The sequence below is a fragment of the Telmatherina bonti genome (assembly GCF_933228915.1).
Source record: "Telmatherina bonti genome assembly, chromosome: 9".
Taxonomy (NCBI): Eukaryota; Metazoa; Chordata; class Actinopteri; order Atheriniformes; family Telmatherinidae; genus Telmatherina; species Telmatherina bonti.
In genome coordinates, this window is record NC_136627.1 from 6,882,051 (window position 1) to 6,908,588 (window position 26,538).

General features: G+C 43.2%; 1 protein-coding gene across 1 annotated transcript in view; it reads right to left on the reverse strand.

The window, feature by feature from the left end:
* Window positions 1-26,538, reverse strand: part of epha4l (eph receptor A4, like) — a 65,320-nt gene that overhangs the window by 29,240 nt on the left and 9,542 nt on the right. Inside the window, exon 4 of the mRNA XM_079246397.1 lies at window positions 1,825-1,980. Coding sequence (XP_079102523.1) covers window positions 1,825-1,980 — 156 coding nt within the window. The remainder of the gene's footprint in view (window positions 1-1,824; window positions 1,981-26,538) is intronic.

The window sequence follows — 26,538 nt, forward strand, 5'->3', positions numbered from 1 at the left end:
GTAATTACAGAGCTCTAGCAAAAAGAAAAAAAAAAGTGTAGGGAAGGAAAACAGCAGTCGACAGACGAGGTGAAAGTTCAAAGATCAAATGTTGAGCGGCTGACGAGTTGGGTCAAAGGTGGGTGTGATGCTCAGATGCAGCGGAGGGGCCGAAGCTGCTGTAAAATCCGAGCAATAATAAGCTCCGACAGCTGCTGCTGCTGCAGACATCATGAAATTCTGCTCTGACTAACGAGACGAGGATGATGACCTCCCAGCTCGTCCATTAAGACGCAGAAAACGACGCCGTGAGACGACTTCACTATTTAGTGACCGATTTCAGCTGAGAGGAAATCCGGCAGTAAACAGACCAAAGCATCACCGGCTGCTGGAGGGACAGCCACATGCTGTAACACGGCCTCCTGCAGCAGCAAACATGACTGGACAGAAAAATCCAGGTATAACTTATGTTTAACTGCTCTGATGGAAAAAAAACGGCGTTCGCACCGAAGCTGGTTGATGATAAAAAGCCAAAGTGATGCGGTTATAAACTGACATGTCAGAGGCAAATCAGATTGTTTAGTATTTTAAAGTCAAAGTTGCTGCAAGTTTAAATGTTTAATTGTTACACGTTCACCTTGATGGAACAAAAAGAAGCAGATCAGTTTGACAACTACAAACCCTCCTAAAACGTGTAACTAAAGAGGATTGGTTGTGATGTCGTGTCCTACAAGGAGATGGTGGTGATGGAGGCAGAGGCGTTGTCACGGAAACTGACGGCATAGCAAGCCGAATACAAGCGAAGCAACTTAACAGATGTCAAACTTTCCTCTGAGTCACTAGAATAGAATAGAAGAGAATAGAATAGAATAGAGTAGAATAGAATAGAATAGAATAGAATAGAATAGAATAGAATAGAATAGAATAGAAGAGAAGAGAAGAGAAGAGAAGAGAAAAGTTCTGTCATAAGATTAGACTTCCCGAGTTTGTTTGTTTATCTGGGAATTACAGGATATAAACGTCATTGTTCCGTGAAAGAGAAGTGGGTCAGAAGCTGGAGGTGGAGGAACTGGATCCATCAGAGGCATGATGAGCATGGCGCCGGCGATGTTTTTAACCCGACGTTTGAAAATCAAGGTCAGGAAATACCCATGTTGGGTTTTTTTTATAGAAAATAGTTTTATTTTAAGTTTTATTTTACTTTTCTAGTTCCAAAGCAGTTTGTTCTGGAGCTTAAAGATTTATTGTAATAAATTTTCAGTTCAGATTTGATCATTTTTGTTCGATATTTTCAGCCCAAAAGGTTAATAAAGTTGGTTATTTATTCATGTATTTATTCATATTCTCAACCGCTTAGTCCGATTAGGTGTCACAGGTACACTGGAGTCTCTCCCAGCAATCACTGGGCAAGAGGCAGGTACACCTGGACAGGTCGCCAGTCATTTAAAGTTGGTTAAGTAAAGAAATAATTCCTAGAGCATGTAGCTGATGTACGTAGAAAACGGATATGATAAATAGGAAACATTTTTACAATTAAAACTATTTAAAAGCCATAAAATCAGGCTCAGATATGAAGAGTTAGAACCTCTTTCTCTCTGTTTGGTCCTTCCTGTTAATTATTCCACACTCAGATATCACCGTCCCATCTGCTGTGTGTGGATGACTGGAGGTGGGATTAACAGTTTATACCTTCATTAATTCCACGGTGTCACCATGACTGATCATTAGGTAGCGCTCCGAGTTAAAACACACCTGTTAAAGCATCGGCTGTGTGTTTGATGAGTTTGCAGAATCACAGTTTGGTGATAAGTTAACCACACATGCTGCTGTGCCAGAAGTACTCACGGGTGCAGGGCATGGAAGCCGGGTCCGTTTCAGAGCGGAAGTATCCCTTATCGCAGGTGCAAGAGGTGGAGCCCTCCTTGACTGAGTAACTGTTGAGCGGACACTTGGAGCAGGAGCCGTCGGTGGCCAGAGCGCGGTAGTATCCGATTTTACAGGCTGAAAGAGGAAAAGGTTTGGGTTAGAAATGATTCACATCAGCACCAGGATCAGCTGGTTTAACAAAAATAAACAAGATGTTTTTGGTTTAATCAGCTTCATAACTGACAGGAAATCAGTCCATGATGGCGGATCCAAACCCTTCATAGGACCCTTCATGAAATACCTACAAATTAGATGGTATGTACCAAGACCTCCATTCTGTAGTTACATTAACAAAAAAAAAAAAAAAAGTTTCATGGAGAATATGAAAGAAAATTAAGTGATCAAAAATCGTCATTTGGCCAATAAAGGGTTAAAGTCATCAAACAAAGCTCGTCAGCAAAGTAACAGAACAAAACAAGCTTACAGGCTAAAGACTGATCAAAATCACTGATCATAGTCTCCACTGACAAAAACATGAAATGCTTTAAATAATAATAATATGTTTTGTCTAAAAGTGCCTTTCAACACAAACACACACACACACACACACACACACACACACACACACAAAGCCAGTGTACGATAAAACCAAACAACATAAGCTACCCCTTAAGAATACATCCTATGGTTATTATATCATCGTCATTTGACTGGAGAAATGTAAAATAATCAACTGAATCTAACTAAACTAAAATAATACAACACATTTAGTATCACTTCATATCCTAATATATCCAAAATATTCTGGATATTCCAGGATAAATGAACTTTGTCTGAATTACTGCTGGAACCCCACAAAAAGATCCAAAAGTCATTTAGGATGCAATCACACCAGCCTTTTTCACCCGAGTGCTACGTTTGCTCAGAAAGTCTGCTTCGTTTGGGGCATTGTCAATGGGTTCGGTTACATAAAGTTTCTTTTATTTCGTAATAGATAATTCTGAATTAAATCATTCGGAATTAAAGTATTCTCCTCCAAGTCTATAAAGTAACAGTTCAGAATTAAGGTTTACATGAGACACGTCCTCACTTAATTCCTCTTTAGAGCGGCGGGTTGGGAAGGGTTCTGATTGGACAGAGGGTGCATGTGACGTATGACGTATACTGGAAATAAACATTGTCGCTCCCTGCTTCTCGTCTTTTCAGTCATAACTTGTAAAAACTACATAAGTACCAGTTTCACTGTTATTTTTATTATAAATGTGAAGTAGCAGCTCAACACCAGTATACTACTTCACTTTCTGCAGCAACTGAGAAGGAGAAGATAGACCACCGAACACGGGAGGCAAAACAACACCTCCATCAGGACAGGACAAGGTAACGAGCATGTTCAGAACGACCAGAATTAACTTAGAGTGGAATGAAGGTTTACATGACAGAGGAATTAAATAGTTCGGAATTATAATGAGAATAAACCAGACACATATCGGAATTAAGTTTAATTCCGACTAGAAATTTGCGTTAGGAATTAAGTGTTTACATGGTCGTTTTTCATCAGTTTAAAGTGGAATGAACTTTTATTTGGAATTAAAGAGGAATTAAAAACTTCTATGTAAAAGTAGCAAATGTGCAAACAAATTCTGATTTAAATAAAAAAGCAAACGGACTCGATACACCCACAAAGGCAGATCTCGGTCTATTTCAAGCAGACCGAATACAGGAAGAGTACTAAAAGCAAAGTTAATTATGGGTTCAGCCCACAGTACTGTAGATTAACACGACCAAAACGTGCGTGGGTGAGACGATAAGTGGCTGTTGATGGGAAAAATAGCTTACAGTCAGACGCGGAAGACTTTGAGAAAAAAATCTAATCAACCGAAGACCGTAAAGACCTGATGCAACCAAAGTTGTGTTAAATTAAACAATAGACGAACGAGTTTTCTTCCTTGTTGGTTCTCTCAACTTATCCTTCACAGCGCAGCCTCCAGCTGGGAGTGGAACGTGTTATTTAAAAGGTTTGAGTTTTTGAGAAATGCAGCATGAACGCAAACTCGGTCTGGAACAATGTTGCCCCAGTCAGTCGGAGTCTACCTGATAGACCCTTAGAGTACATTCACACCAGGATAGTCTGCTAAACTCAGTCCAACTGGGGAGGCGCAACGTAAATCCAGACTGAAACTACGTTGCACTTGGAAAATGATTCGGACCATTTAAAAAGACGAGTTACTCAGGAGCCGCACCACATCGTAGTGGTTTAGATTAGGGCTGGGCGATATGACCTTTTAGTAATATCCCGATATTTTTATGGCATGTCACGATAAACGATATATATCTCAATATTTACCTCAGCCTTGAATTAATGCTTTGGTGCATAAAATCACATCAGTAAGATGATTTTGCGTCCAGATAAAAACATAATTGTTCATACTGCATTAAGATATGCTGATTTTAAACATTCATGCATTCAAGGATGAAATTGTAACGAAGCAAACTGATCAAAACCGTATTTATTAAACAGTTAAAGCAGTGGCAGAAACGTCATTTTAAAACAAAATAAAGTGACTTTGCATGATGTAATAAATGCAATGTATAAAAATAGGTGCTCTCGGGGGGGACTTTTCAAATGATGAACTATTATAAGGCTTTGCTTTATGGATACGTTTTTGAGTTGTCGTGTATTTTGTTTTATCGCAGAGTTTAGCGTAGAAATCAGTCTTATAATACAGGCAGAATGTCCTCGTATCGTCTCCAATAAACGGCTTCAGCCAGCTTTTAATTCAGGATTTGATCCCCACTCCTTTCTGTACTTTCTAGAGACATGAGGAGCTAGATAAATATGCTTGTGTCACACACACAATGGATGAGGTGAGTAAGTGACAGAGGCTGTGAATGTAATCAAATAGAATTAATTATTTTTGCGTGACGTGAAAAACTTTGTAATTTACGTCCCACTCTGTAATCCAGAGCGGGATCAGTGGCGGATTTGGCTGTTCATTGTGACTGTAGGTGGAGTCGTGCAGGTGTCCTCTCTGCTCCTCTGACTGGCTGCAGCTGCAGCCGGAGCGACTGAGTGCTTTAGGACGGGGAGAGACTCTCCTTCTGACAATAACTTTACAATATGCGCTTTAAAGTCAGTCGCCAAAACACCAGGAAAGTCTCCAATAACTCCAGTAAAAGTTGCTAGATTTGTCGCAAGTCGCTTTTCACAAAAAGTCGCCAAATTTAGCCAGAAAGTGGCCAAGTTGGCAACAGTGGCTACACGCTGCCTCTCATGACGTAGCACGTAGCTCACGTTATGTACGTAACGAGGTGCGCTTGCTTTAACTCTCTGTGCAAAGCGGTGGAGAGAGGAGGAGGAGGGAGGAAACCCCGCCCACAGCTAAAAACAACTGCATGACAACAGGATACTCGAATATGACGAATATAGGCATTTTCTATATCGCACAGAGGACTAGCAACGATATATCGAGTATATTCGATATATCGCCCAGCCCTAGTTTAGATTGATCAGATTTCTGTCAGAACTTCGACCACGTTCTTCCACATCTTATCTGTAAGCTACTTCTCCCATCAAGAGCCGTTTGCTATTCTAGACACGTGTGCGTTTTGGTTGTTTTCATCCACAGTGCCATGCAATGAACCCACATGCACTTTGTTTTGCAGTCCCCTTTCTGTCTTTGGTCCGTTTGAAATGAGCCGAGACCTGCAGGTCGACTGAGTCCACATCTTTGACCTGAACCACAATTTGTTTTTGTATTTATAGCAAACCCAAAGTTTCTGACCAAACGGACCAAGATTGGACTCTAAGTGTGCATTCACATCAGGATAGTCCGCTAGACTCGGTCCAATTAGTTGTAGGGTGGTGTATCCATTCAGACCAAGATCATGTTCATGCTGCACTTTGGTCAAACGTGTCAAACCTTTAGAATAATATATCCCCATTCAAAGGTGGCATTGCGCTACTATTTAGCAAAAGAGAGAGCAAGACCCGCATGAAGAAGAAAACCCAGTTTCCTCCACTTGCAAGTGAAACATGGAGACAAAACTATGGCTGTTTTGGATTTTTCACTTTGTCTTATGCAAGTATCCTGCAGAAATACACTGCACCAATGGACGCAGTATGAACACCAGACGAGGCAGAGGACCCTTAACAACCACAATGCAATGCTATGCCAAATGCGGGAGGTAACCTTTTTTGGGTCCGCTTCCTGTATTTGGTCCGTTTGAAATGGGCTGAGACCTGCGTTTGTAGGCGGACCGAGTCCTTCTTAGATCGGAATCAGAATTCATTTGGCAGATTCACCAAACGAAGCGACTTTCCAAGCAAACAGACTCAGATTCAAATAAAAAAGGCTGATAAACCTTTCAGCCATTTCATCTAAACTTCTTTCAGCTGTTTCGTCCCATCTCCACTGTGACGAAGCACAAATGAATTTAATTTGGTGGTTTAGGGAGAGATGTTATCACAGCATTAATCTGTGATAATCTTTGTTTTCCAGATGAAGGAGATGAAGCTCAAACAGGACAAAGTAGAGGCTTTCACATCTCCTGATTCCATCTTTGATGTAAAACTGTGTCTTCATATCAGAAACAAACACAGAACAGGAGACGGTGATATTTCCTCTGCCAATACAAAATAAAGGCTCATATAACTTCCTGCTGCTTTTCTCACAAGCTGGAGCTCGGCTCTGGTGAAACCCGAGTGGCGGCATTTCAGAGCATTTAACCAACAAATGCCACCACACCTGGCACGCCAAGATTTCTCCTACTCAAACACACACCTGAGTCTGAAACCCAAGTAACACTTCTTGCTTTTGGAGACAGTTCTCTCCTTTCTGTTGAGCGACAGTTTGATTGGAGGGCTCGTCTTTCAAGGAGTTTCTCCTCTGTGTGAAAAGGCAGAGGAAGCCGAGGAAGGGTTGGGTTTCACCTCAGAGCGCTGAACCAGAGGAAGAAGACAAAAGACTGATTATCTGAGAGGCGCGCCGCACACAGCCGCAACACCGATTGGACCAAATAAGCCGTCAGTCACTGAGGCGGCCATGTGTTCAGTAGCGAATGGGAAGAAGGCAGAACAGCTGATTGGTGTTTTATTAACCAGAAACTGTGTGTCTCAAAGCTGTTTGGTTATGAAGACCCATTCAGCACAGATTAAATGATTACTTACAGTCTTCAGGGGTTGCACACACACTGATGTGAAAGGTTTCACACTCATAAATCCTTCAGAGGATTCTGGAAACAGTCCCACATGTGTTCACCACAGCACAGAGAAGAACACACCAACATGCTCACACATACGGAGAGCGGAGGAAACCCACAAACCCTCTGAAACTCTGGAAAATCCCTCGATTGCACATGCAATAAAGTCAGGCTCTGGCCGCAGATGGATTAGCATGGCATGACGCTAAGTGAGCCGGTCTAGCTGCTACCTGCTGAGTCATTCTTTGTCCATCTTGGCTTAATCAATCAGGGCTAAATCCTGCCGCTTCGGTCGCTAACGCTAAGCTAAGTACCTCATTGACTGTAGCCTGCAGGGGTTCAAGAAGCCTCCGTTTCTTTTCTTCACAGTGACAAAAAACATAGAAGGGAGATTAGTCGGGAGGTGCTTTGTGTTATCACTCTATCTTTAAATCAATCAGGCTCATCCCTGCAGAGAGAAAGACTTTTGGGATTGCTGTAATTGTTGTGGAGGTTGTGATGACCTCAGGTGACCAAGCAGAAAGTTCCTGCAAGGCTTCGTACATGTGCAGTGACCAGGAAGAGGACCGGAGAGGACAGCGGGGTCAACCAGCTGTTTGAGATGCTAAAAGCTGCAGGCAGAGTTAATTGAGTCCCACGCTTCACATCCTTTAAGCCCGAGCGCCTTTAAAGTCCACCGGCTCAGAGCAGAACACCTCAAACTGTGATGAGTTTTTCTGCTCGTCAGTTATTAAGCGGTCCCGGCCGGACCTCAGAGTCTTCGCCGCTGTCCCGCACGTCTCGGCGTTTGCTGCACACATCCCTTCATCTGTCTGAAACTCTGGGTTTGGAAGCATCTGTCTGAAAATGTGATGTCAGCATGCGAGGCTTTGTTTACTGCTGGGGGGAAAGCTGGGAATTTGCTTTCTATTAGGAGTGTGAAGGAGTGTGTGAGGGACGAGACCACAGCGGTGGGTGGTCCAGCAGACGTTGGTTTCTGAGAGGAATCTCCGTCGGGGCAAACCTTCACACACACACTCTGACATGTGTGTGTGGTGTTTATAGGATGTGAGCTGAGAAGACCACATCGTATCCTCTTATAGCCTCCAAAGTCGAACCGTCTTTTTGTTTTCTTTACATCGTTTCCTCTTTTCGCCTCCATCACTCTCCTGTTTGTTTCATATTTTCCTCCCTCTGCCCTCCATCTCTTCGGCCCACTCGCCTTGGCTTTCTCTCGGCAGGCCTCCTTTCAGACAGAGACGGGTTTGTCAGGTGCCAAATCCCCGAGCCGACAGATCAAAGCCAGACAAAGAGGCTGGTGACTTACTGTTCTATTCTGGAAAAGAAAAAAAAAGTGGAATCCCTCACAGGCCGGGACATCGCATTCTTCCCCCATTCTCTCCCTGCAGCTCTTTCACTCATTCAATCCTCCTTTCTGGCCTCAGTCTTTCTTCCCTTTTGTCAGGCCTTCCCTGCCCATCCCCATCTCTGTTGTCTGTGAGTTGAAGCACGTTCATGTGGGGGGGTGCAGCGTGGGTGGGGGGAGTTAATGAGTAGTTTTGTCAGTGTGATGGGGAATGGATTTGTTGCAGTGTGTGAGGGGAGGGGGAGATGAGAACTTCTGTTAAGGACAGCCATGGATGCAGCCATCGAGAGATAATGAAATGATGGCGGCTGCTAAAACCCGGCGATGGTTTCCTCTGAGTGCCACACGCCGAATAAAACCACATCAACCCACACAACCTCCCACTGCAGCCCACCTTCTGAGACCCTCATGCAGGAGGCGAGCCATCCTGCAGCCTACAGAGTATCCAACACACCAGAGACTGAAAGCAGGAGAGCAGATCTGCTCCACAAAAGGCATCCATAAAGCTGGGAATGTAAGAGCCAGCGCACGGCACACAATAAGCCTGCCCCGACAGGACAAGAGCGCCGTCATCAGAAAAACTGCGTTCAAACTGCAGCATTTCCCCCCTTTTCAAGGCTGCACTTTATCTTCTTTAAGCGATGAAAACTCAGAGCCTCTTTTTTAGTCAAAACAGACAGTTGAGCGCTCTTCAGAAGAGCAGTCAGAGGCGTCTTCACAAAGCAGCTCTTTCAAAAAGCCAAGCGATCGGCTTTCAGGCCCGAGGGCAAGGAGAGCCTCTCCTTCTCCTGAACCTTAAGGAACCAGCCATCGCCATTCAGCCTGCCTTTGTGTGCTTTCCGGCTCATTTTCTCCCTGAGGAATGCGGCTCAGGTGAGACTTCTACAGACACAAAGTGCACGTATTCATGCGCGGTTTCCACATCAATACACCTGATATGAGCGGAGCATAACTAGCTGCTTAGCATCAGCGTCTGTCGCAGGAACAGCAGGAGAGTGGAGCAGGTTAACTCATTAATTCCATCACTCGGGTTATTAATTACCTCCGGCCCGAAGAGCCTCACGGAGCCACACGGCCGGCGATGCACATCAGCGTGATGGATGAGGGACACACGGCCACCGAAACTGATCACCATGATTGATGACATGCGCTCGACACATCTTGACCTTGACCTGGCTGCGGGGGAAAAAGGTTCTGCCTTCCTTTAACATGCAAAACCAAAAGTCGGCTGGTCACATCTGGGATGACATGTTCACTGGTGTTAATGAAGGATTTAAACAAAAGTCAACAAGGCTAACAACCCGAGCAACACGACGGCTAACCTCGCTGACAATCACTGCCGCTTTGCCTGCAGCCTCTGCTGCCGGGGGGAGGCCAGCGTTGGCAGCACTTTGTCTGTCAACGTCAGATGATTTATAACTGTATATTAAGCATCATAATCCATCAACAAGGACCCACCCGATGCTGCCCTCGTTAAGATGTCCGTAAGTTACACAGGAGCACCAGCCTCAGGTCAACTAAACTCATCTGCAAATGGAAGCTACAACTAATTTAGAGCCTAAGATCAGCAGTCTGACCCCAAATACAAACATTTATACCACAAATGGTTCTTTCATGCTGACTTTTCTACACGCACGGGTGAATTCTGCTAGACCTGGTCCGATTAGGAACTCTAATCTAATCCTGATCCTTAGGAACGCTGCTCTTTGGTCAAACCAGACAAACCATTAGAATCATATATCATCATATATCCCCATTCCCACCAATGGTGGCGCTGCACTAGTATTTAGCAAAGGAGAGGACAAGACCAACGTGAAGAAGAAAACTCAGTTTCTTTCATTCGCAAGTTTAACACGGAGACCAAACTATGGCTGTTTTGGGTTGTTATTGTGTCTTATGCAAGTATCCTGCAGAAATCCACTGCAACAATGGACGCAGTATGAACACCAGACGAGGCAGAGGACTCCTAACACCATCACTATGGATTTACCCACAATGCAACGCTACGCCACATGCAAAGTAACTTTATTGTAGTCTGCTTTCTGAAACCGAGTCCTGCGTTTGTAGGCGGACTAAGTCTGCTTCTCTGATCTAATTCAGACTTTGTTTGGCATCTTCATATTTTCCCAAACGAAGCGACTTTCCGAGCAAACGGACTGTGAATGTGAACAAACATTTCACACCTCTTACAACCTCAATTCCATAACCGGTAAGATGCTGCAAAAGGCATAAATAAACTCAGAATGTGGTGATTTATAAACCCCATCAACCCATATTCTGTTCCTTATGGAACATAAACTAAATATTAGAGGCTGAAACTGAGACAGGTTACAGTTTCACGGAAAATATGATTTTATTTGGACTTTGATGGCGGCAACACATCTATAAACAGTTGGAAGATGATCAACAAAAGGCTGGAAAAGTCATTTTCACAAGCCAGAAACAACTGGTGGTTAACTAACCAGGTTAATAAAAGGAGCATTTCAGAGAGGCAGAGTCTCTCAGAAGATGGCCAGCGGTTCATCTGCAACTTGTGACGTCACAATAACTCAATCTGACAATGAATTAAAAGATTTAACTCTACGATTACTTCATCATAAAGAAGGCATGAAGTTACACATCGTCTGCTTGTGTTGCTGTTTGTGTTGCTTTGTTTCAGCTCCATGTTGCAGACAAGACAGTTTGTGAAATTAATTCTGATCATCATATAAATCTTGATCATTTCTCTGACAATAATCCTACCAAGAAAATGTGTTACCATGACGTCCCACCTTCAAGAAACTTCCTTAAATATGTGCAACAGTTTCAGAACAATATTCCTTAGAGTGAAATTGTGAAGACGTTACCGTCTACAGCGAATATTATGTCTAAGGTTCAGAGAATCAGGAGGAATCTCTGTGAGGGAAAAAGTGGGTCAAGCTGATCCTGGTGACCTTTAAGCCGTCAGGCAGAACATCTGATATGTTCTGCAGGGAATAAAACATGGATTTTAAGAGCTTTACACAGCTTCCAAACCCGTTTGGACTCAGGTTTGCATAACAAACATGAAACGTGTTCATATGCAGGACTAGCAAACCATTTCCTCCTGAAATATGGAGCCATTTTTTGCTAAAAGCACATTGTGGTGCCACCTGTATTGTTACTGTTCGGCCTGCTGATGTGAAAAAAACGTGAAATATTGTTCAGAAGACTTCCTGAGGACCAAGTTCTCGGTGTTCTTATTGCACGTCGGCCTCAACTTCCTCCCTAATTCATTCAGCCTGGCCTTAAGAAGGAATATTAGCACAATGGTTATATCACAGAAATCTAAAGTATTCCACCCAGCTACTCCAGAACGTACAGGACCACTCCTTCAAGGAAAAAAGAGAATCGGACACGCTTGTGAAGGTGAATGTCAGGAAACAAACAGAACGCTGAAGAAAGGGGAGTTAGAACAGAAAGAACCATCTTTATTTGCTGTAAAACTTTGCCACTAAGATCCCGCTTTTCCACCAAAGTCCTACAAGGTGGCACCACCCAGAGCTGCGACTCATCCGGCCACACAGCCAGTGCTAACGACCAGCATTCAGTGCAAACAGGACAGAAATGTTCTCTTTACACAAGCCTCTGCACCTGCACACACACAGGTACCTACATAAAGCCCTTCAAAAGCCCTCTGAGCTGCACACACGCAAACTAAACCACACACACACACACACACACACACTGAAGAGACGCTCTGAAAGCAGGGCATCATGGGACGGCTGGGACAGTGGAGGTAAACACTCTTCAGTCATGGTATTGTCTCAACACAATTTCCTCTAATTCCACAGAGGCTGCAGTCTCATGTTGGATGTGTGTGTCTGCATGTGTGTGTGTGTGTGTGTGTGTAGGAAAGTGTAACACACTTTCCTGACATTGTTTACAATGGAAAAAGCTTCATTTCGGTGCTATTGTGATATAAAAACAGGCAGATACACGGGAGCTCAGGAGTATGCTAATGCTGTTGTGTTTGGGTGCAGACTGGCTCACACACACACACACACACACACACACACACACATGCCGCAAAACAATTATTCTGCTGGTGGAGGAGAATAGACCAGGAAGAGGGAGGATGTGTGAGGAGAACACAAACACACACTAAGAATAGGTGAAGAGGAAGAGGAAGCGATAGGGAAGCAGGGCCTCGTATGAAACCTGTAAACATGGTAAACCATGTGTCGCTACATAACAAATCACTGCAACAACTCATTTAGTGTGTGTTACTGCAGACAGGACCGACGCTCACGTTTACTCTTCAGCATGAAGTATTCTGATAACTGAAACATGAATCTTCTTCCATCATGTTGCTGCAACAAACAGCAGCTTTCTTCCCCATCAGTCGTTCTTCTAGCTTTGGTCACATCCCAGAACGGATGCTGTTTACAGAGATGTGGAGAAGCTGAAGGTCCTTCCACACAGTCGTCACAGCGGGGGTCAGGAAAAGTGCTTCTGGACATGAACATGGCCCCATTTCTTAAAAAAGAAACTAATTTTACAATCAGTTGCTTTAGTTTTTAAGGATGATGGAAACTTATCACCAGACAAGGAGCTAAAATCTGGTCTTCCATTGGCTGAGGACAAAATCACATCACTATGACGACCAGGAGACTATATGGTGTAAAAGAAAACGACTGGTATGTTGAGTCATGGTGGAGAAGCTCCTGATCATATCTAGCTTTTAAATAGATATGATTTCATTCAGGTGGAGCTTAATGGCGTCATTACCAGGTTGTTTGTCGATCAGATCTTTGTTGTTGTCACTGCAGACTCATTGTTCAACACTATGAAGACATATTTTATAAAACCATAAGTGCTGGGTGGAACCAGCTCATATTCCAACTGGTTTTTTGTTGTGGTTATATGTGTTTGTCTTAAACCACAAACAGGTTAAAACAGCTGTTATGACTGTGAGGCAGCAGGAAGTGTGTGTTCAGTGTGTTACTGGAGATGGCGAGCAGTGAAAATGTTCAGACCTGTTGTCATACCTGTCGTCTGGAGGTATTTCTGGTTTTAAACGGTCTGACATGAACTCAGCTTTTTACTGACGATGCTGCGGAGCCACAGCTGTCATCAGAGCAACAGAAGCAAGTATCCCCTTTGCCACAAAACACAGCGTTGTACGGAAGCATGGAACGGCCATGCCTGGAACTTTTATTTTTGATACGGATTAATTGTTTGCTTCATCAATTTTCATGTGAAAAGTTTACCAAATAAAGACACGTTTCTTTATCATTTTTTTTTTTTATAAATAAGGAATCCTTTATCATACGATAGCCAGATGGGAGGCACGTTATCTCAAGATAACAGCTGCGAAAACACCGCAAACATTTAAAATAAATATAACTCAAAGGTTTTTACACTCATGAGGTGGTTTTTCAGCCATGTTGACAGAGAAGTGTATCGTAATTTACACGTGTATCCATTTACACATCACCAGATGTTACAAACGGGTCACATGACCAGGTTATTTCTGCTTCTGGATGACGTCTTTTGTCTCTAATGTGGACAGCAGCATCAGCAGCACCGGCAACAAAAACAGCTGCTCCAGAATGTAAAACGTTTTGTATCTCCATCCTCCTCAAAGTGGAGTCTCGCAGGATGAGATTTAACCAGAATTACGGCTTATAAACACCATTCAGTGGGAACACGTGAAAATCTCAGCTGTGCTTTGTTGAGATTTTAGTAATTTTGCTTTAACTTTGTGAAAAACTATCATGGAAACGCAGCTGCTGATGTTTAAAATATTTCACACACGACTGCTTTTAGTTTCTGTACTTTGGAAATACGAGGCTGTATGAAAAGATTGTCCACATCGTCTGGTAAAACTGAAAATGCTGAAGCATCTTCAGGCCAGACGCCACTTGTAGATGTGTTTTCTAGACCACTGTTTCTCAAATGGGGGTACGCGTACCCCTTGGGGTACTTCAAGGCATTCCAGGGCTTACATGACCTTTTTTTAAAAAAAGTTTTTCCTTTAAAACATCCTTAAATAAAATAATATAAATGTAATATCATATAAATATCTAATATATTCCAATAAATGTAAGTGTACATTCATAAACTGAATTGATATTTAGGTTTACACTATTTCATTCCTCCCAAAATCCCCCATTCCGATGTGAATTGAACGCCACTGTCGCCTTGACAACAAAAAACAATGGTGTCCTGGTTGAAGCGTATAGTAAAGATGTGGAAATCACATTTAAAGTTTAAAAGGCCAAACACAAATGATAAAATGCTGCATTTCGTGTTTTTTCTGAACCAAAAGTACTTTGCACTGGTTAGGGGATAATTGGCTGAAAAAATATTTTACAAGGTTGTTGCAAAAAGGTCGAGAACCGTTGTTCTAGACGACCTACGGTGGATGGAAGTAACCAACACCCAGACAAAATACACACTAAGTTCTGTGGGTTAAGATGAATTCAGGGTTATGTTTAAGAGACTATGCATACTAACATTTTTTATTTGTTTTTTTTTCTTTTACAAAGTACAGTTCCCCTAACAATGGAGTAAGTTATTCTTAGCCAACATACGGCTGTACTGTTTACTCTCAATCAGTGGAAAATGTGGATAACACCCACTCATGTATGGGAAAATAAATACAGCTAAATACTATGATACTGGAGAAAAACCATGACATATAATTCAGTTCACACCACCGAACACAAATAGCAATATATATATATATATATATATATATATATATATATATATATATATATATATATATATATATATATATATATATATATATATATATATACACATATATATAAAAAACATATGGAGGTCTGTAAGCTCACCTGTTACATCGTCACAAATACACACATAAACAGCAATATTTACATAAAACATCCAGATTAAAACAAATCAAACACTAAATCTGATTCCTTCCGACAGATTTGATTTAGTCAAGAAAAGAGAAATGATGATTAACTACTTGGAGGATAAGAGTGATGTCATCATGACACATTCACCTCATGTAAACCTCTGGACCGAGCCGAGACCTGAGCTAATCCGGCTCCAGCTGCTGGAGCGAGTCGGACCAGGACCGCATCTCACACGCGTGGCCTACAGTACACAACACACATGTCTGTCAGCGCTACAGCTACACACATCCACAGGTTAGTTACGGCGCTGTCTGCAGCCTCCAGAGCAGCTTTTCTCCTCCTGAAAGCAGTTTGGTGGAAGCGAGGAGGGGTTGGGAAGGGTCCACTTGGTTATTTTTAGGTTGTTTGTTTAGGTAATCTACATGCAGCTCCCAGACGACAGCCTGTCTGGGGCCTCAAAACACCTTCTATTGTGCATGTGTGTGTGTGTGTGTGTGTTCCTGAGTACATGCTACTACCATTGTGTCTCTGCGCTGTGAGCATTTATATGCAGTTGGAGTGTGAGTGTGTGTGTTTTCTCTCAGGTACATAAAACCTTCCTCGGGTCAGCAGCTCGTGTCAGTGCTGTAACCTTTGACCCCTGCCAGGTGTCCTTCAGACCACTTTCCCCAAGCTTTTTTTTTTTTTTTGCTCATAACTCGATCCAAGTCATTACAGTCGCTGAAGTCACCACACTCACACACACACACACACACACACACACATACAGATAAGAAAATAGTCCCAAAGCTCGATTTAAAATAGTGGCATTTCCATTAGCGTGGCACGGCTCTGCATGATGTGCATGTACATTCCTAAGATAGTCGTGCACATGTGCATGTGCTGCCCTCCCTAACCCCAGGCTTGTTGAACCTGGCCTTGCAGGGGGATCTGGGGGGGGGGCAGGGTATGTAACAGGACCCCAGGGTCAATGGCTGCTGCTTAGACAGAGTCACTCTGCTAATGTGTTTTAGCCTTTAGCTTTGATGTGAGGACAGACATGCAGGAACGGTGAAGACGATGAGAGGCCAGTATGAGGACGGTTCGTAGCGAGCGCGTGGGCACCGCTGGCAGGGGGCCACATTCATCTGGTCTTATGGATCTCCTGGAATCTTCTTTCATATTTTCTGTTATCTCTCCTCATCTGCACGACTTCTTTCACCACATAAGGTGATACTCTACACTTGGCAGTGTTGTCAGTGAGTCAAGCGGCAATGCATCACGAAGCTGCCAAGAATGTGCTCATAACCTCTGATCTGCAAAAACCCAAAGCCAGAGAGGCTCAGCCAGACTTTCTCACAGCAGCGTCAGCGCTCAGCTGCCTTGGCTTCCATCTCAATGGAGGCTTTAAAGGGTCAGTAAAGACTACAGTCACCGAGAAAACAGGCTGTCGGCTGAAAGACGTCAGGTGAAGGTTGTTACGTACTCACAGAACTTTGATCTTCCTCAGAGACTGTGTCAACAAAATGTTGCCATGGTTTGGGATTTCTTGAAGCTTGTTCTCTGCATTTCACCAGGGCAGGATTTTTTGGCGTCAGAGAACAATCATGTGACTGGTTGGAAATTTGAAGTGGGCGGGGTTAGTACATGATGTTAATCATTTAGAATTAAATAATGCCAAATTAACACTATTCTCCAAGTTTACATGGAAATAATAATTCTGAATGGAGGGTTGCATGGGAGCATGTCCTTATTTAATTCCACTTTAGCGGGTTGGACAGGGGGCAGGCGTGACGTCTTGACATCAACTGGAAATGAAAAAAGTTTGCTTCCTGCTTGTAGTACCAATTTTACTGCCATTTTGATTATAATTATGAAGCACCAGCTTGACACAAGTATATAGCTTCACAGTTTTTTAGCAGCTGAGAAGAAAGATAGACTACTGAACACAAACCATTAGGATAATATATCCCCATTCTCACCAAAGGTAGCGCTGCACTGGTATTTAGCAAAAGAAAGAACAAGACCCACATCAAGAAGAAAACTCCATTTCATCCACTTGTGAGTTAAACATGGAGACCAAACTATGGCTGTTTTGGGTTTTTATTGTGTCTTATGCAAGTATACTGCAGAAATACACTGCAACAATGGACGCAGTATGAACACCAGACGAGGCAGAGGATTCCTAACGCCATCGCTATGTATTTATCCACAATGCAATGCTATGCCACATGCAGGAAGTAACTTTTTTTATAGTCCACTTCCTGTACATGGTCCGCTTGAAGGACCGATACCTGCATTTGTAGGTGGATCAAGTCCGCTTTTTTTATCTGTATCAAAATTTGTTAGGTGAATTCACATTTCCCCAACCGATGCAGACTTTCTGATCGAACGGACTAGGACTTGAATCAGAAAGGCGGATGTGAATGTGACCTGAAACTCCCGTGTAAATGTGGCCACTTGCACGTTTACACGGCTACGTTTACATGAGAGTTTTATTTCCTGTTTAATTCCGAACAAAAGTTAATTCTGCTTTAAACTAATGAAAAATAACCACACTTAATTATTAATGCAAATTTCTATTCAGAATTAAACCTAATTCCGATGTAAGCGGCTGGTTTATTCGCATTTTTATTCCGAACTATTTAATTCCTCTGTCATGTAAACCTTCATTCCGCTCTAAGTTAATTCCGGTCGTTCTGAGCATGCTCGTTACCTTGTCCTGTCCCAAGGTTGTTTTACCTCCCGTGTTCGGTGGTCTATCTTTCTTCTCCTTCTCAGTTTCTTCAAAAAGTGAAGTAGTATGCTCGTGTTGAGTTGCTACTTCACATTTATTATTAAAAAACTGATACTTATTATGTAGTTTTTACAAGTTACGACTGAAACAATGAGTAGCAGGGATCCAACTTTGTTTGTTTCCAGTATACGTCATACGTCACGTGGACCCGCTGTCCAATCAGAACCCTTCCCAACCCGCCGCTCTAAAGAGGAATTAAACGAGGACGTGTTTCGTGTAAACCTTCATTCGGAATTATTTATTTTCATGTAAACACGTAGGAGAATATGTTAATTCCAAATTTTTTAATTCTAAATTATTTAATTCTGAATTATTTAATTCCGAATTTTAAAAAAATCATGTAACCGCACCCATTGTCTGTCTAAAATACCTCCTTCAGCTTTTCCCAGTCGTCCTTCTTACCTACAGGGCAGTAATCACTCCACTTTCCATTATTACAGACTGTTTCTGTCTTTCCCTGTTTTCTCTCCCATCCTTTCCTCGTCCTCTAACCACTGTATTGTGAAACTTCAAGGAAATGCATCCCTTTTTTTCTTTTCCTTCTAGCAGTATTTGACAGCCAGTTACGGATCAGGAAGGATCAAGGATTCTAATCCTCGAGACATGCCCTGGCACTGACACACCTCTGCCTCAGGCTGGCTATCTGCAGAGTCTCCCTGCTCCGCGAGGCCTCCACATCCCTAAATTACATTTCAGCTCTCCCACAGAGAGGTTGCACCTCACATGTATGCCCACAGTGTGTTTGATACACATACAAGTTTGTCTTTTGCTGTTCATACGCATCGCAGCAGGAGCTCAGACACTTGATCTTAACATTCTGGGCTGAGGCCAAGGATCAGTGTGTGTGGTAGAGATTAAGTAAGATGGCAACAGAAGTGTCACATGACTGTTTCTTGTCAGGGGTTTGATGTTTTGGGAAATATGCTGACTGCACCAGGTCAGCACCCCGAGCTGCTTCCAGCAGCCAGTTAGTTTGGATTGGAGACGTTGTCAGGGAGGCGCACTCATCAGTACCAAGATTTTATCCAATGAAGACGGAAAGCCGGCAGCGTCGCAATTCACTTCTGTTGAACGGAAACTGATTTGATTCCTGTCATCTTTCTACGTCCAGTTATTCTCTCATCCATCCATTTATCATCCAACCATCCATCCATCCATCCATCATCCATCCATCCATGCATCCATCCATCCATCCATCCATCCATCCATCCAACCATCCATCCATCCATCCATCATCCATCCATCATCCATCCATCCATGCATCCATCCATCCATCCATCCATCCATGCATCCATCCATCCATCCATCCATGCATCCATCCATCCATCCATCCATCCATCCATCCATGCATCCATCCATCCATGCATCCATCCATGCATCCATCCATGCATCCATCCATCCATCCATCCATCCATCCATCCATCCATCCATCCATCCATCCATCATCCATCCATCCATGCATCCATCCATCCATCCATCCATCCATCCATCCATGCATCCATCCATCATCCATCCATCCATGCATCCATCCATCCATCCATCATCCATCCATCCATGCATCCATCCATCCATCCATGCATCCATCCATCCATCCATCATCCATCCATCATCCATCCATCCATGCATCCATCCATCCATCCATCCATGCATCCATCCATCATCCATCCATCCATGCATCCATCCATCCATCCATCCATGCATCCATCCATCCATCCATCCATCCATCATCCATCCATCCATCCATGCATCCATCCATCCATCCATCCATCCATCCATCCATTTATCATCCATCCATCCATCCATTTATCCATCCATCCATCCATCCATCCATCCATCCATCCATCCATCCGTCCGTCAATCCATCCATCCATGCATCCATCCATCCATCCATCCATCCATTTATCATCCATTCATCCATCCATCCATGCATCCATCCATCCATCCATCCATTTATCATCCATCCATCCATTTATCATCCTTCCATCCAACCATCCATCCATCCATCCATGCATCCATCCATCCATCCATCCATCCATTTATCATCCATCCATCCATCCATTTATCATCCATCCATCCATCCATTTATCTATCCATCCATCTATCAATTCATCCACCCATCCATCCATCCATTTATCATCCATCCATCCATTTATCATCCTTCCATCCATCCATCATCCATCCATCCATCATCCATCCATCACACATCCTTCACTCATTCATCCCTCCAACCTTAATCCTAATTCATCCATACTTCTCTCCATCTTTTATCTGTCCTTTATCTCCAACCTTCATCCATTCTCCATTTCCTCATCCATCCATCTAATTCTCTCACTCTTTTTCCTTCATTTATCACTTTATACATGCTCCTGTGTCCCTCCTCCATCCTTCCATCTCAGATGTTTTTTATGTCTCTTCATGTCATTCACTTGCTTTTGTTTCTCCTACAAAGCAGACATTTCTGTCAGACACTACATGTGTATTGTGTAAAATCTCCTCATAAATCCCACCTGGTTTGGTATTACTGATAACAGCTGATATGCTGCAGAGTTGTTGGGTCTTTGAAGTGTCCTGGACTTATTTCATATATATGTAATGAAGAAGTTTTAAATTTATTGGCTGGAAAACTCCTCATAGCTCTCAGCGTTGATGCTTTAACACATTTAATCCAACAACCTGCACATCCTCTCACACTCACATCGCACATTTTAATGTGTGTGTGTTCAGGGAGAATGAAGCAGTGTTCCGTTTCCTCCACCACTGTGATTAGAAAAGGGAGATCTTAGCTCATTAAAATGGGCGCTGCGTCCAGTCTCAGGGCCCATCAGATTACACAGCGGCCCTTCACTCCAAGGCTTTTTGTCATAACCCCCTAACTGATTGCTACGGAGCAGCCTTTGATTTATCCACTGAACTCTGTGCCCCCAGAGAAAAAGGATGACGACGATGGAGAAGAAAAGACCACCTACTATTTGCTCGGCAGGACTGAGGGATCTTAAGATAGAAATCAGCAGGAGAAAGAGGCAGAGGCAGATAAAACACTTTCAAGGTGTTTGCAATCAGCTTCCCATTGTCAGGTATGGAGGGAGAGCTGGGCGTCCATCTCAGATCGCACCAGCAGATTTGAGCGTTAATACAAGTTTATGATACAGCCTGCGATATGCCTGTCGAGACAGATGCACAGAATAAATATCAAGACAGATAATAGCTCACACACACACACACACACACACAGCGTCCCTGCAATCAGCAGCATATTTCCTCAGATCAAAGGCTTTCCGTGCCATGGTGAACCAATGGATGAAGTGCAGAAAAAGCACAGTTGCCAGACTGGAACTAAATCTCTTTCCACTTCACTTATCTCCATGTTTTTTTGTCTCTTTTCCTCCTTCTCCTCTGCTCCTCTTGGCCACAGAGATCTGTTCTGTCTCTCTCTGCACAAAGAAGGTGGCAGGGGCCCTCTTTCTCTTTCATAACCTCCCACTCCACTCAACAGTCCACCCATGCCCACTTGATGGCCGTCCACTTCTCCCTCTCTACCCGTCTTTCTCTGCCTATAGATCCGTCCATCTCTCTTTACAAACCCTGCCTCTTTTCTCCGTCCATCTGCCAGCTGAGGGAGCGCGGAGGAAAACATTAAAGAAAGCGAGGAGAGAGAGAGAGTGTGCAGGAGAAAATGGAGGGAGAAGAAGGGAAAGAGCCAGAGGAATGGGGAATGGCAGGGATGGTTAGAGAGACGGAGGGGGGTGGGAGCGCTGCAGGCTTGTGTTGGTAGAGAGCTGGGGTATTGATTCAGGCCTTTTGACATGCTAATCTGCTCGCTGACTGCTTTAATCGCTCCCTCTTCCCATCGCAGCCTTAAAGAGAGGAGAGGAGAGGAGAGGAGAGGAGAGGAGAGGAGAGGAGAGGAGAGGAGAGGAGTGTTGAAGTTGCTGTAAAGACGATAATGTTTCCTCACATCTCTCATATTTAGAGTTTCAAACAGAACCATCAGTTTTTCATAAAAATATATGGAAATTCTTCAAACGTTGTCAGAAAAATGGATCATCTTTAAGTCAAGGTGAAACAGTGAATCAGTCACTATTTTATTTCATTTCATTTCATTTCATTTCATTTCATTTCATTTCATTTTATTTTATTTTATTTTATTTTATTTTATTTTATTTTAATTTATTTTATTTCACTTTATTTTATTTCACTTTATTTTAATTTAATTTAATTTAATTTAATTTAATTTAATTTAATTTAATTTTTATTTTTCATAATTATGTAACACTTTATATGTTGGTCTTTGTCCAACAAAAGGGTAATAAAAATAAATTACATTTCTCCTTTTGGACCACAATGGAAACCTAAATAAAGAATAGAAAGGAGATGATTTAATGTTTTAAATCAACAACAAACTAAACAAACGCTGATGGGACAGTGGAATTATTAATAACCTGCTTCAGGAGTTTACATTAAACATTTCATTTCGGATCTCTCCGTATGGACTTCTGTTGTATAATGATGGTTTCTGCTGTGTAAAATTAATCTAATTATCTAAATGTAATCAGAAAATATGAGCCTGGTTTCCTTTTACGTTCATCATGAATGGAAAACTTTCCTGAAACCGGCATCAGGTTCAGGAAGTTCTGGAAGACGGCTTCATGTTCTCCGTGTAATAAAAGAAAAACCCACAAAGTCAGAGATAAATGACTTCTGGGTAGTGTGTTCACACACACTGCGACCGGTCCGGGTCATGCTTCCTGCCCTGAACGGCTCGCCGTGTGGAGAACTGGAGAGGGGTGATGATTGCTGGGAGCTGTGAAGGGAACAAACAGAGGCAGGACGGCTGTCCGAGCAGGAAAAACATTTCAGCACCTCGGCTAATGATGGCTGAATTACCACCAGTAGCTCCTCCTCCTCCCTGCAGGGACCTTTTTTTTCTTTTCTTTATTACCTTCTCAGGGGTTAAAGCAGGAAAGAAATAGATTAAAAATGCTTTTATCGTTTCAGCGGGAAGGGGAGGACACTGGAGGACAGCTCGGGAGACATTTTGTCTTCTCTTCTGTCCGGTTATTCCTGATGGTAACAGATTCCTCGTCTCTATTCAGCAGCAAAAAATGAGCCTCAGTGGTGGCAGCAGCGAGGAGTGATGAGTCCATTCAACTTCATCCTCCTGTTCTCTGCTCTGTGTGTGTGTGTGTGTGTTAACATGTCATTCTCTACATAATGCTATCTGAGTGTGCTCCTATAAGCAGTTGAACATGTGAGTGAGGCCTTGCCACACCGATTCCTGCAGTAAAACCTCTTTCTGGTGAACGCTGACAGTGATGGGGTTCAACGTGTCTCTCCTCGCTGCCTCCCTCCCACCGGCGGAGGTATAATCTCATTATTCAGCCCACTGCCTGCTGCTGCCGCCACAGACAGCCTAACAAACAGCGAGCACCTCCGCGGCCGAGCAGAGGAGAGGAGGAGGACGAACACTGCAAGCAGAAGCTTGTTAGTAAAAACGGACTGATGGAAAAAGGGATAAACAAATAGAAATCTGAGCAGACAGAAGACACACACACACGCACACACACACACACACACACCACAAGCAAGCAGCTAAGCCAGCGTAAAAGAAGATGCAAATACTTAATTTGTATATATGCAGAAGAAGAGGGGGAGGAAGAGGCTGTGTGTTTAAAGCCATCAGGGAACGTCAGGCTGAAGAGAATTACTCTGAATTCAGAATGAAGCTCTCCGGTGAATATTTAACACTTCCAACAGGAGGAGGGCGAGGACGGCAGCCCAGACACACAATGAGAAACTTCATCCTACAAACCTCTTAATCCACGAGGGCTTCCAGCTCAGCAATGAGGAGGGAGGCGAGGGGGGGGGGGGGGGGGGGGGGGGGGATCACCTCTGATCACACACACACACACACACACACACACACGCCAATCAGGCTCCACGTCCATCCCAACGAGCAGATTATTGAGGATAAGCTTGCAGCTGTGAGCGTTTCCCTGAACAGATTCCATGACTCCATGACGGAGGTCTTTAAACTCCAGGATGACGACTTGGTTTCACTTTCAAATTAATTTTACATCTGTCAATAACTTTAGATGACAAACGTTTCAGAGCTGAAGCTACGCTGACTGGTCAAACGCTGACTGGTCAAACGCTGACTGGTCAAACGCTAACTGGTCAAACGCTAACTGGTCAAACGCTGACTGGTCAAACGCTGACTGGTCAAACGCTGACTGGTCAAACGCTGACCGGTCAAACGCTAACTGGTCAAACGCTGACTGGTCAAACGCTAACTGGTCAAACGCTAACTGGTCAAACGCTGACCGGTCAAACGCTAACTGGTCAAACGCTAACTGGTCAAACGCTAACTGGTCAAACGCTAACTGGTCAAACGCTGACCGGTCAAACGCTAACTGGTCAAACGCTGACTGGTCAAACGCTAACTGGTCAAACGCTAACTGGTCAAACGCTAACTGGTCAAACGCTGACTGGTCAAACGCTAACTGGTCAAACGCTGACTGGTCAAACGCTGACCGGTCAAACGCTAACTGGTCAAACGCTGACTGGTCAAACGCTGACTGGTCAAACGCTGACTGGTCAAACGCTGACTGGTCAAATGCTGACTGGTCAAACGCTGACCGGTCAAACGCTAACTGGTCAAACGCTGACTGGTCAAACGCTAACTGGTCAAACGCTAACTGGTCAAACGCTAACTGGTCAAACGCTGACCGGTCAAACGCTAACTGGTCAAACGCTGACTGGTCAAACGCTGACTGGTCAAATGCTGACTGGTCAAACGCTAACTGGTCAAACGCTGACTGGTCAAACGCTGACTGGTCAAACGCTGACTGGTCAAACGCTAACTGGTCAAACGCTAACTGGTCAAATGCTAACTGGTCAAACGCTGACTGGTCAAACGCAAAAACTCAAAAGGGGAGAACAGCAACGAAGAGCAAAAACTCAGATGGTAGAAAAAATCTTGATAAATGATGTCAGTCTGTGTGTTTACATGGGAGATTTAATTCCTGTTTAATTCCGAATAAAAGTTAATTCTGCTTTAAACTGATAAAAAATGACCACGTAAACAACTTTGCAAATTTCTATTCTGAATTAAACTCAATTCTGATGTAAGTGGCTGCTTTATTCATATTTTAATTCCTAACTATTTAATTCCTCTGTCATGTAAACCTTCATTCCGCTCTAAGTTAATTCCGGTTGTTCTGAGCATGCTCGTTACCTTGTCCTGTCCCGATGACGCGCGTTGTTTTACCTCCCGTGTTCGGTGGTCGTTCTTTCTTCTCCTTCTCAGCTGCTGCAGAAAGTGAAGTAGTATGCTGGTGTTGAGCTGCTACTTCACATTTATAATAAAAATAGCGGCGAAACTTGTACTTTTTATGTAGTTTTTACAAGTTACAACTGAAAAGACGAGAAGCAGGGATCCAACTTTGTTTATTTCTGGTATACGTCATACGTCACGTGCTCCTTCTGTCCAATCAGAACCCTTCCCAACCCGCCGCTCTAAAGAGGAACTAAGTGAGGACGTGTCTCATGTAAACCTTAATTCTGAATTATTATTTTCATTTAAACTCGTAGGAGAAAAAGTTAATTTCGAATTATTTAATTCCTAATTATTAATTCCGAATTTAAAAAAAACACCATGTAACCGTACCCAGTGTTGGTTAAACTGAAAAAGAAAGACAAATAAAGAAAGTCACTCAGGCTCTGTGTTTAATTAAAAAATAAAAATCCTGCCCAAGACGGTCTCAGGCTGCAGTCAAAGGCAACCCAGGTCCCGCGGGACCCCTTTTCTGGTACTTCCACTTAAAATCTGATCAGCAGAAATCTTTTGTTTTTTAACTCAGATCCACATAACTTTTTATCATGACATGCTGAATCTGAAACTCACATTGTGTTTCGGTCTGAAACGCCACATTGCATTCAATCCAGTGTTTTTACATCATCTAAGTGATGTCACAGTTCTGCAGGAGCAGCAATATTAAACATAAACAATGGACCCAACACACTAACATGTTCATGTCTGACGTTATGTATTTTACGTGCATGTTTGTCACTTCAGGGTTACGATTAAATCCGGATGTAAACAAGCAGCGAAAACAAACTGGAATTGAGTTTTGAGGTCTGCAGTGTGGACCGAGTTAAACTGATGTCTGTTGTACAATCAGTAAAAACTGAAGGTGACTAAGAAGACCTCAACGGCACAGGAAAATAAGTAATTAGATGTAAAATAGTGGCTGTCCTCACCATCAACAGAGATAAAACTGCACCTGAACACATCACAGAGACAACCTCCAACTTTAGCCTCCTCCTGCTGAGGAGGATGGAGCTCTGCAGGAAGTCTGCTGTTCTTAGTTTCCAGCATTTAGGTTTTGTTCCATTTAAATACACCAAACTGGTTGTTTCTGTCTTAACTTCTTCACGTGACACAGAGTTTAGCCAATCGGAGTGATCCGTCTCACTGTGACTCAACATGCATGACAGAACCAGCAGCAGAGCAGAGACAG